The sequence below is a fragment of the Salmo salar genome, chromosome 17, assembly GCF_965601325.2.
Source record: "Salmo salar chromosome 17, fSalSal1, whole genome shotgun sequence".
Taxonomy (NCBI): Eukaryota; Metazoa; Chordata; class Actinopteri; order Salmoniformes; family Salmonidae; genus Salmo; species Salmo salar.
In genome coordinates, this window is record NC_138307.1 from 51,463,168 (window position 1) to 51,475,559 (window position 12,392).

General features: G+C 43.5%; 1 protein-coding gene across 4 annotated transcripts in view; it reads left to right on the forward strand.

Moving 5' to 3' along the window:
• Nucleotides 1-12,392, forward strand: part of LOC106576082 (receptor-type tyrosine-protein phosphatase zeta) — a 52,959-nt gene extending 40,567 nt beyond the window's left edge. For 2 of the 4 annotated variants that reach the window (XM_014152963.3, XM_082963843.1), the window contains 17 exons: nucleotides 139-230; nucleotides 294-379; nucleotides 1,161-1,181; nucleotides 1,579-1,675; nucleotides 1,839-1,909; nucleotides 2,131-2,265; nucleotides 2,446-2,577; nucleotides 2,770-2,933; nucleotides 3,150-3,285; nucleotides 3,457-3,603; nucleotides 3,803-3,896; nucleotides 4,164-4,240; nucleotides 4,907-5,038; nucleotides 5,188-5,340; nucleotides 6,783-6,925; nucleotides 7,186-7,321; nucleotides 11,382-12,392. In XM_014152963.3, the coding sequence (XP_014008438.3) occupies nucleotides 139-230; nucleotides 294-379; nucleotides 1,161-1,181; nucleotides 1,579-1,675; nucleotides 1,839-1,909; nucleotides 2,131-2,265; nucleotides 2,446-2,577; nucleotides 2,770-2,933; nucleotides 3,150-3,285; nucleotides 3,457-3,603; nucleotides 3,803-3,896; nucleotides 4,164-4,240; nucleotides 4,907-5,038; nucleotides 5,188-5,340; nucleotides 6,783-6,925; nucleotides 7,186-7,321; nucleotides 11,382-11,525 (1,960 nt within the window). In that variant the 3' untranslated portion in view covers nucleotides 11,526-12,392. The remainder of the gene's footprint in view (nucleotides 1-138; nucleotides 231-293; nucleotides 380-1,160; nucleotides 1,182-1,578; nucleotides 1,676-1,838; nucleotides 1,910-2,130; nucleotides 2,266-2,445; nucleotides 2,578-2,769; nucleotides 2,934-3,149; nucleotides 3,286-3,456; nucleotides 3,604-3,802; nucleotides 3,897-4,163; nucleotides 4,241-4,906; nucleotides 5,039-5,187; nucleotides 5,341-6,782; nucleotides 6,926-7,185; nucleotides 7,322-11,381) is intronic. The other 2 variants (XM_014152964.3, XM_014152967.3) reach the window with 1 other exon arrangement.

The following is a 12,392-nucleotide window of genomic DNA, read 5'->3' on the forward strand; positions in this document are numbered from 1 at the left end:
TGTACATTTTACAGCAAATGTTTTACAGTGTGTGTTCAGATAGAAATGTATCGTGTAGAGCAGGTATGATTGTCTGTGCTGTAGAATTTGGAGTCGTGTCAGCTCTATTCATTATATTTCTATTTGCAACGTTTGTAGAAACTGCTTCCAGACGGTTGACTTCTTCACTGAAGACACCGCCTCACCCAAAGTCATCTCTGCTTTGTCTTCACCTCTGCTGCTCGCCACAGGTAACACTCCCACACACACACCACACACATCGTCCATTCATTCATTCCTGTCTGTGTTTTCAGAAGAGCACGAGGCGCTGTCAGTGAAGCAGTTTGTGAAGCACGTGGCAGAGCTCCACCAGACCAACACCTTCTCCAAGGAGTTTGAGGTGAGAGAGACATCAGCCTGATACTACTGTATGTATGATACATACCACTCTTAATGCTCCCCAGCAGTATTAACATCACCTAGACACAGTGTGGTAGTCATGGTTAGGGTTTCACCCTCACTGCTTACTAAAGCTATTCCTTTCTAATCAATACAAGTGTTTGTTCAGAGTATAACTGAACTCAACACTACTGGTAAGTGAGGCGTCCTGTCTGAAAGGTGGCACTGTCTGAAACAGAAACGTTTGTTTAATGGTTAGAGCAACACTTTAGTTGTCGTCTGTAGATGTTACTATGTGTATTAGATGTCCCTATCTATCTCAGTGTAACTGTTGTGGTTGTGGGTTAGCATGTTGAGGGTGTACTGTATGTTTGGGTGAGGGACTACATTACACTGTCTCTGTAGGTAACCTTACTCTAATACACCCTGTACATAGCTATAGATACAGAGTTGGGCAAAACGTTTAGACATTTTAATGTGTGCCGTGTTCACACCACCCATTCCGAGAGAACGTTCAAATAGAATGTTTGGTGTCAACATGGCGTACAGTTTGCAAAAGTGGGTGCATCAGTAGCTGACCCTGTCAATAGGCATGCCCACTACCTCCAGAGACATACACACACACAGAGAGATGTTCCTCATGTTTGTGTATCTACACTGACTGGTCACTGTGTGTCGCCCAACCCCTCATCGCTGTGCTTTCTGCATTCTCACCCCCTCCTCCCCACCACCCTTCCACCTCCCATTCTCACCCCCTACTCCCCCCCCCCCCCCCCCATTAGATTGTGACAGAGTGTTATGAGGTAAGACTTCCTTTGTGTTAGATTAGATATGCACACAGTATCAAAGATGTGATCTCATCTTATCCTGATTCATCAGGACTTCCTGAGTCTTTGACCTTTGACCTCAGAATCAGGAAGGCCTTTTCTCTTTATCCTATCATTGGAATTGACTGATAGTGTTTTCTTTGTTGCATGGATCACATCTCTGAGTAGCTGTACTGTCTGCTGTCATGTATTTGAGTCTTTTCTTGTTTGTTGTGTTCTTCTTGCATGCTACCTTCTATTTGATCATTGGACTTGCGTGTTGGGCACAGGCCGGGTTGTGTGGGTTGGTTCGTAATGGCTCAGCGTGTGTGTCTATTGGTCATTCATTGTTCAGGGTTGTGTGACTGAGTGCCAGTGTGTGTTTCTCTTACAGGAGGTGCAGTCGTGCACGGTGGAGATGGGCATCACCACTGACAGCTCCAACCACCCAGACAACAAGAACAAGAACCGATACATCAACATCATGGCCTGTACGTCTCACACACACACACACACACACACACACACACACACACACACACACACACACACACACACACACACACACACACACACACACACACACACACACACACACACACACACACACACACTCACAGACACACTATGCATTAACCCTCTTTGTTGTTCTAGATGACCACAGCAGAGTCAAACTGCTGGAAGAGGGAAAAGGTGGAGACTACATCAATGCTAACTTTGTAGATGTAAGTAGCTCCTCTCCTTATCATTCATATCTATATCAACTACTGAACATGTACGTACACTATGTAAAGAGGATTGGTATAGAAATACAGACTGAGGGGTAGTATGGAAGATTGACTGATTGGTTCATTGATTGATTGATCGGGGGGGGGGTGTGTGTGTGTGTGTGTGTGTGTGTGTGTGTGTGTGTGTGTGTGTGTGTGTGTGTGTGTGTTCCTGTCAGGGTTTTGAGCGTACAAGAGCCTACATCGCAGCCCAGGGCCCCCTGAAGTCTGGAACAGAGGACTTCTGGAGGATGGTGTGGCAGGAGAATGTTGGAGTCATCATCATGATCACCAACCTGTTGGAGAAGGGGCGGGTCAGTTAGTCACACAGATGGACTGCAAGCTGGGGCACTGTGTTAATGTGTCTATTTTTACACAGTTTGAACAGAAAACATTGGTTCAAGAGCAAAGAAAAATGGAACATAACTATGTTTGTGAAGTTTTTATCTGACTTTTATATGACTGTTTTGACCATTGTGTGACTGTGATGTCAGAGGAAGTGTGACCAGTACTGGCCAATGGAGAACCAGGAGGTGTACGGTTATTTCCTGGTGACCCTAAAAGACACCAAGACCCTGGCCTACTATACCCGGAGAACCTTTACCGTCAGAGACACCTCACAAAAGGTACCTGCCTGGACACACACACACACACACACACACACACACACACACACACACACACACACACACACACACACACACACACACACACACACACACACACACACACACACACACACACCTTGAAGAAGATGCACTGAAGTGCACAGAGCTTCTAGTCTGTTTGACCCTGCCTGCTGTGTGTTGTACCTACAGGCTTCCCAGCGGGGATATTGTGCTGAGAGGACGGTGGTCCAGTACCACTACACCCAGTGGCCTGACATGGGCGTGCCTGAATACACCCTGCCTGTCATCTCCTTCGTACGGGCCTCGTCCCAGGCCAGGACTCAGGACATGGGCCCCGTCCTTGTACACTGCAGGTGGGCTGGGTGTGTGTGGGAAGGGGGGGGGGGGGGGGGGGGTTAATAACAACCAGGGGGAAAGACTTGGCAAAAATATTGCTTGAGAAAGGGTTGAATAACAGTATGCAGATCCAATGGCTTTGTGCAGAAGGTGAATATCCCGAGTATTCATTTCTGAAAAGGGAAGCATTGTGTTGTGTGGAACTCTCTCACAAGTATGTTCTGTGTGTGTAGTGCTGGTGTGGGGAGGACAGGGACCTACATCGTGCTGGACAGTATGCTGCAACAGATCCAGGACCAGGGAACAGTCAACATACTGGGCTTCCTCAAACACGTCAGAACACAGAGGAACTACCTGGTACAGACGGAGGTAATGCACACACTTACAGGAGCAGCGTTTCCCAAACTCGGTCCCGGGGAACCGAAGGGGTGCACATTTAGGCTTTTGCGCTAGAACTATACAGCCGATTCTAATAATCACGTCATTATCCAGCCCTGATGTGAGAAGTCTCTCTCTGTGTTATGTCTCTCTGGTCCTCAGGAACAGTATGTGTTTATCCATGATGCCCTGGTGGAGGCCATCGTCAGCAGGGACACTCTGGTGACCTCTGACCTGGTCCACTCCTACGTCTCGGACCTGCTGACCACTGGGCCCTCCGGGAGGACACGCATGGAGAGACAGTTCAAGGTCAGAACACACACACACACACAGAGTGGAACCCAACACCCTAGTGTGCTACTTTCTGGGCCCTGACTTGGGACCTGCCCAAACACATTGAGGATACATCCTTTTAGTAATCACTGATCTGGCATGACTTGATTGGTGAAAGCCACTTAGCAGGAGTGATGGTAATGTGTTGGTAATGTTTACTACTGTTGTGTTATAGCTGGTGAGTCAGCGCAGAGCCAGACAGGCTGACTACGCCGCTGCCCTGAGAGAAGGAAACGCTGACAAAAACAGGACCTCCTCTCTCATGCCGGGTGAGTTGAAGTAGCCAATCACACACAACACGATATAGTTGGTTAGAGACAGCCATTCAGTCAATACCAGGAAAAGGTTCTCCTTCATCCATGTCTTACCTCAGCAGAGAAGAGAAATAGGCAAAAGAACATTTCGATTCAGAGTAATAAAAAAATGGAATAGTTTATCTGAGAGAACCAGAACTCTTTCAATAAATAAATTCAAGCAATACTTTAGGACCACTTGAAAATAGTCAATTGCGTGGTGTGTTTCTGTGTGTGCTGCAGTGGAGAGATCCAGAGTGTGTCTGTCATGTCCAGTGGAAGGAGAATCTTCAGACTACATCAACGCTTCCTATATCATGGTAAGAACGAGGTTGTCCATTTGGACCCCTTATAAATGCTTTATAGAGCATTCGCAAGGTCTTCATAAACACTACATACACTGAGTGTACAAAACATTAGGAATGGCTTTTTCCATGACATAGACTGACCAGGTGAATCCAGGTGAAAGCTATGATCCCTTATTGATGTCACCTGTTAAATCCACTTCAATCAGTGTAGATGAAGGGGAGGAGACGGGTTAAAGAAGGCTTTTTAAGCCTTGAGACAATTGAGACATGGATTGTGTATTGTGTGCCATTCAGAGGGTGAATGGGCCAGACAAAATATTTAAGTGCCTTTGAACAGGGTAGGGTAGTAGGTGCCAGGTGCACCGGTTGAGTGTGTCAAGAACTGCAACGCCGATGGGTTTTTCACTCTCAACAGTTTCCCGTGTGTATCAAGAATGGTCCACCACCCAAAGTATTGTACATCCAGCCAAATTGACACAACTGTCCCTGTGGAATGCTTCTACACCTTGTAGAGTCCATGCCCTGATGAATTGAGTCTGTTCTGAGGGCAAAAGGGGTGCAACCCAAAATGAAGGTGTTCCTAATGTTTTCTACACTCATAAACCATGTCGAAGCAAAGTGATATGTGTGTTCCGGATTCATGTTGTTTATTTTGACTGTGTCTGTGCTGTGTTCCAGGGTTACCACAAGAGCAGGGAATTTATCCTGACCCAGTCTCCTCTCCCCTCCACTGTCTCTGACTTCTGGAGAATGGTCTGGGACCACAACTCACAGCTCATCATCTCCCTGCCTGACACACACACAGCACAGGTAAGCAGGTAGCACTTCACACAGACACACACACGCACACACACACACACACACACACACACACACACACACACACACACACACACACACACACACACACACGTCAACAGTATCACACCTATAACGCTGTCTCCATTGTGTCCTATCAGAGTGAGGGGGAGGAGTCTTGTGTGTACTGGCCCAGTAAGGATCAGCCAATCAGCTGTGAGGGTTTCATAGTGTCGTTCTCTGGAGAGGACCACATCTGTCTGGCCAACGAGGAGAGACTGGTGGTCCACGACTTCTTACTGGAGGCCACACAGGTAAGATCCAACCCCACACACTCACACGTGCAAGCTCGCACACGCATACACACACACAGATTTAACCACATACACAGCCCAGCTAGCACATAACGATCTGAGAACCAAATGTTTCTTATAGCTTGGTGGGAGCATGGTTGTCCTATGGTTATTTTGCAACCTTTCCACAACTTTCTGGGAATGGTGCAGGATAGTTGCCTGTCTTTGGAACATTCTCGGCACATTTAAGGAACTTGACAAAAAATTATTATTTTCTTGGTATTTCATTACTTTAACAGAACATTTCCTAAAAGTTCAAACATGGTTACATTTCATTTCAATTTTGGTAATGTTCGAGTAACGTTCTCCAACTAGTTTGGCTTTGGGAATGTTCTCAGATAGTTGAGAGAACGTTAAGAAACAAGTTCTTCCGTGGGAATTTCAGTACTTCAGCATAATGTTTCCTAAGGTTTCCTCAAGGTTTTCTTTAAAGTCAGGTTCTCAAATTGTTCCAAGAACGTGAAGAAAACGTTACATAACCAACATAAGAAAACGTTTGTAATGTTCAGAGAACTTTCTTGCAATGTTATTTAAAAACGTAAACATTCCATTCTCAGCATCAACAAACACTTTGTATCCTCTATCTTGTTTAGTGTGTTGAGGTGTGTTGGCCGCGACCACTAATTGTCCACATCTGATCTTAATGAGTGCTTTGAAACAAAAGTATACACCTCACACACATGGTTATGGGCATAAAAAAAGAAGACACCTGTACCATGCCAGATATAGATCTTGAAATGTATTACATTTTGAGTTTGAATCTCAATATTTCAATTTATATACATCAAAAAGGACTGAACTATAACAAAACCGTTTCACATAGAAACCGAATTTTGATCGTTTTTTAACGTTCCACCCATTAGGCCACCAGAAGGTGATTTGGTCATTTGACTGCAGGAAAGGGCTACTGCCCAAGGAAATGAATTTCCATGTGTCCTATCTGTGCATGGAGTTCAAACATGTTTCGAACCCCAAATAATCTAGCAGTGTTATTAAAAGTCTTATTGAAACATTCAGAAACATTCCCTATAATTTCATTTCTCAGAGGGTTAATAACACTTCCAAGGAACCAGAGTAAAACGCTCTCAGAACCTCCCTGGATGCAAACTAAAAATAAACATTCCCAGAACAGACAAAATGTTCGCTTCTGTTCTCAGAACTGTTCACAACCAATGTGAAACCAAAAACATACGTTCCCACAACTTCCAATGAACCAAATGTGCTAGCTGGGAGAGATCAAACCACACACAGATCAAACCAGACACATACACACAAATGAGGACCACACACAAATGAGAACTACACACACACACACACACACACACACACACACACACACACACACACACACACCACACACACACACACTTCCCACACTCCTCTCTCTCTCTTTCTTTCCCCAGGATAACTATGTCCTGGAGGTGCGTCAGTACATGTCCCCCTGCTGGCCCAACCCAGACAGCCCCGTCAGCAGCACCTTCCAGCTGCTCAACATGATCACAGAGGACAGCAGACGGAGAGAAGGAACCATAGTCGTACATGATCGGTGAGTTACTGCTCTCCTCTGTTCCTCTCCTCTGTTCCCTCTGTGTTCTCTGGGGTTGAGAGGTCAGCTGAGGGCTGGTAGGGTGCGAGGAATCTTATTTGAAGAGTGTGTTATCTCACTGATGGGAACTGATTTCACTGATTCACCATATAAAAGTGCTTTTTGTTACAGGAGTTGTTGGCTCATTCTGTGTTTGAGACAAAGACTTGGGTGTTGTTTCCGTAATTGGTTCATAGCATATTTTCCCCTGTCTGTGCCAGGCTGGGTGGCTCGATGGCGGGGCTGTTCTGTGCCCTCACCACCCTGGCACAGCAGCTGGAGCAGCAGGGCTCTGTGGATGTGTACCAGGTGGCTCGCATGACTAACCTCATGAGGCCTGGTGTCTTCAACGACATGGTACGTCCTGGAACAGCACACACACAACACAGAAACACAGGGAACATAGCACAGCTCATACATAGACACACACATACTCACACCAGCCTGGTCTCATAGACTAGATGTAAAATAGTAAAGGAAAATCCGGGACATTGAAATGAGTATGATATGTTACGTTTGGTGTGGTTACATAAAACAGAAGGTTACTTAAAAAAGGACAGGAGTTGGTCGGGGTGGATGGGTGGTCGTATAACGCGAACGTCTAGCAACCCAAAGGTTGCGTTTTCAAATCTCATCACGGACAACTTTAGCAACTGTGCAACTACTTTCTACTTTTTAGCTAATGCAACTACTTAGCATGTTAGCGAACTCTTACCCAAACCCTAAACTTAACCCTTTAACCTAACTCCTAACCTTAACCCCTAGCCTAGCTGTAACGGCCGTCGTCAGAATGAGACCAAGGTGCAGCGGAGGATGTGTTCATCTTAAATGAATTTATTCAAGAAAGAACACGTTAGACAAAAAAACAAGAAACCGACAGCCAAACAGTACTGTCAGGTGCAAACACTAAACAGAAATTATTCACCCACAAACCCCAAAGGAAAAACAGGCTGCCTATGTATGACTCTCAATCAGCAACAACGATCTACACCTGTTCCTGATTGAGAGCCATACACGGCCGAAACAAAGAAAACCACCAACATAGAAAAAGAAACCTAGAACGCCCACCCATGTCACACCCTGGCCTAACCAAAAATAGAGAACAAAAAACCCTCTCTATGGCCAGGGCGTTACACTAGATAACGTTGGCGTTAGCTACCTAGCTAACGTTAGTTAGCCACAACTAATTGTAATTCGTAACATATCATGCGTATTGAAAAATCCGTAACATATTGTACCAATTGTAATTCGTAACATATCACACAAATTGTAATTTGCTAACGCTAACTTTAGCCACAACTAATTGTAATTTGTAACATATCATACTGTTAGGTTCTCATTTTTCAGAGTAAATAACTCACGTACACTAGAAAAGCTTAACCAAGTTAAATTCTTCCCAAAGGGTCGGCACAGCTGTATTCAGACAAAAACATGTTTCCACCATTACAAGTATATATACTCCACTTTAAACACTCCTCCTTCTCTCCAATCCTTACATCTTATGGTTCCACAGGAAGACTAAGTGATAGTGGTAAACCGTCCTGTCTCCCTTAAGGTGACCTGACCTCAACCCCCTTGATGTGTAACCCTAAGCTCTCCATCCGTATCACCCTTCGCACTCCCATGACTCCCTCCCGTCCACCCAGCACATTCCACATCCACTCTGTCTTTCTACAGAGAACCATTAACTTCATAAAAAACTGTCTCTTTATATACCATGCTTCTGATCTATCATGTCTTTAGTATCTCAATGTTCAAAGTTTACCCCGAATCCAACAATACGTAGTGCAAATTCGTAACATATTGTACGAAATGCAATTCGTAACATATCACACAAATTATAATTTGTAACATATCATACGAATTGTAATTAATAACATATCATAAGAAATGGATATGGACATCCACATATTAATACATACCACACCAAATGGAACACATCACACTAATTTGGTTCTGACGGATTTCCATTTACTATGTTACACCCACCCCTGAGTCCAGGTTGCACACACATGTACACACACGTTACACAAACAGCTTACACAAACAGCTCACATAGTTCACTAAGTTAGCTCACACACACACCTGCACACCATACACAGTTAGCTCACTCACACACTGCTCACAAATTAATCAATCAAATGTATTTATAAAGCCCTTCTTACACCAGCTGTCACAAAGTGCTGTACAGAAACCCAGCCTAAAACCCCAAACAGCAAGCAATGCAGGTGTAGAAGCACGGTGGCTAGGAAAAACTCCCTAGAAAGGCCAAAACCTAGGATGAAACCTAGAGAGGAACCAGGCTATGAGGGGTGGCCAGTCCTCTTCTGGCTGTGCCAGGAAGTAAATAGCTCTCACACCTGGCCAGAGTGCGAATTACACCATGACACTCAGGGCGTCTCTATTGAGTGCACGTGCTTGCGTTGGCCTAATAATAAAAAAGATGTAAAGGAATCCAGCATCCAAACTGCATGTGTACTCTTGACATTTGATGAATGGAAATAGACATCTGTTACAAAACACCAAGTGTTTTGTAACAGATTAGTTCTACATTAAAACACTTGGTGTTTTAATATAGAACTAATCAACAGCGATTGCCATTGATTAGTGACCTTTTTTGTAGCCTGAAAAGTCAGGACACCTAAAATGAGGCTAAAACTGTCCTGGAAAAAATGGGATGGTCAGCCTAACACACAAGGTCAACTTACAAGACTAGGCTATAATGTGTATTAACTATTAACTTCAAATAGGCCTACCAGTATCCAGTGTGTAGTGGTAAAAAATAAATAAAAGGTGAGTAAACTATGATTGCCAATTGTGGTGAAAAAAGTAACGCTCTCTATACTTTCAATGCATTTTTCTGAAAGGGTGGGTAAACTTGCATTTATGCTCCACTAAGCCTATACCACAGCCATACCCTCTCAGCCGAGGCAGTTTTACACACATGAACACATGCAGAACAAGTAGCCTGTGTTCAATATAATACATGAGTTGAATCAAAACATTCATGAGTTATTGCTTGGAGTCTTCACAGATCATGTGACAAAAGACAAACATTACTTTTCCTTTCTTACATTAATGACATTTATGACTGTGTTGTTTGTAACTATTAAGCTTTTAACAATTGCTAACGTTAGCCACAACTAATTGTAATTCGCATTGATTTCTCACAGAAAGCTGTACCAACCTATTGCTGTACCATTCAAAATGTATCAAAATGTATCATGGGTATGTTTTGCCGTGAAAACGGTTCTCATGGGCACACAAATGCAAAATATTGTAGGCCTATGCCATTGCAAAATCGCTTTTAACCGAAAGAGTCAACTATAGGTCTACTGTCATTACCGTACACTACATGACCAAAAGTATGTGGACACTAAAGTTGGAAGCATAGAATCATCTAGAATTTCATTGTATGCAGTAGCATTAAGATTTCTCTTCACTGGAACTAAGGGGCCGAGCCCAAACCATAAAAAACAGCCCCAGACCATTATTTCTCCTCCACCAAACTTTACAGTTGGCACTATGCATTCTGGCACTATGCATTCTGGCCAAACCCAGATTCATCCGTCGGACTGCCAGATGGTGAAGCGTGATCATTCCAGAGAACGCGTTTCCACTGCTTAAGTGTCCAATGGCAGCGAGATTTACACCACTCCAGCCGACACTTAGCATCGCTCATGGTGATCTTAAGCTTAGGCTGCTCAGCCATGGAAACCCATTTCAGTTCTCGTGCTGACGTTGCTTCCAGAGGCAGTTTGGAAGTTGGTAGTGAGTGTTGCAATTGAGGACAGACAATTTTCAGCGGTCCTGTTCTGTGAGCTTGTGTGGCCTACCACTTTGCGGCTGAGCCGTTGTTGCTCCTAGACGTTTCCACTTCACAATAACAGCACTTACAGTTGACCGGGGCAGCTCTAGCAGGGCAGACATTTGACGAACTGACTTGTTGGAAAGGTGGCATCCTGTGACGTGCATTGGTGTCTAGCTTTATATATTGATAGAAAGTAATAAAGTACCCACATGCACCTGAAAAACAAAGCAATGATCTCTCTAAACAGCTGACTGACAACAGCAAACAATGATTAATCAACTGATAAATCTAATGCATTGGAATAAATTTTAAAAAATTATCAAGGACACATGGCAAACAAATGGCGAAAATGAGGAAGTACAAAGGAAAATTGATGTGTAAAAGAGCCACATAAAAAATAAATGGTTTAAACCATGAAGAGAGGTGGGGGTGTTTGTTTCATTTGGAAGCTTTTATTTTAATATGTACCACTGTAAAACATATTTACCACTGAATTAGAAGAATGGACAAATTATTCAGGGGAACTGAGCCTCCCCCGGCTCCCCCATAATTTGCACCCTGCACCTGGCTCATCCTGCACTCTGTCTTTCACCACTCCCCTCCTAGGAGCAGTACCAGTTCATGTACAGGGCCGTGTTGAGTCTGGTGGACAGCCAGGAAGACCAGAGGGCCCTACGGTCCCCTGAGACCAACGGTTCTGTCCCTCTGGGGGCCACCACTGCAGCAGAGAGCCTGGAGTCCCTCATGTAACCTCTCACACACAGACACACTACAAGGAGCACCACACGCTCTGAGAGATACACTGTGCTCTATGCGGAGAGAGAGAGAGACCTTTTTTTGTACCAGTCGTTTGCAACGTGAGCTAGCAAATTGTGAGTAATAGGCTTAGCTAGCTACAAAATACATGAGATTACGCATCCAATTATCAGAATAAAACATACTGTTTTGCATGTATGACCACACATTGTAACTGGCTGCTAGGGGGTCTGGTATTCTGTGCCTTTTGTAATTCATGTTGTACTTTAAAACTGTTTTGATACTATGTCTTTGTGACTAATGCCAAATGTTCTGTACTCTTGTTTTTTTTGTTGAAAGTTTGTTAAAGTTTTTGAGTTAGTTAAATGAAATATCTATCCATTTGAAATGTCTTATTTGTATGTAATTACTTAAAAGGGATAAATGTCCTTCCTATATTCTGTCATTCTATCTACTGTATGCTTCTTCTTGCTCTTGTGGATGACTTGTGTAAATACTGGTGTCAAACTTGTACAATAAGAGATGTTCTGTTGGAAAGGTGAAATTCTGTAATATTATGTAAATAATAATAATTGACCACTTTCAAAAGGCCAAATCTATTTATACCTCTAGATTTGATATTTTACTATGAAGTTGGCTTTCTAGCCATTTACAAACGCTATTACTGTTTTTTTCGTCTCGTTTTCTTTGGGGGGGAGGGTATTACTGTGTTGATAATTTAGTTCAAATATCGATAATGCTTATTTGTTATGTTTTGATCTTTTTTTAACATAAAGTTTGGACTTTTCAGTAGTCATAAGGTTATTATAAACAGCACTGTATAGTTGAACAGGATGAGTAAAGATGTTCTCTAAACCTTAA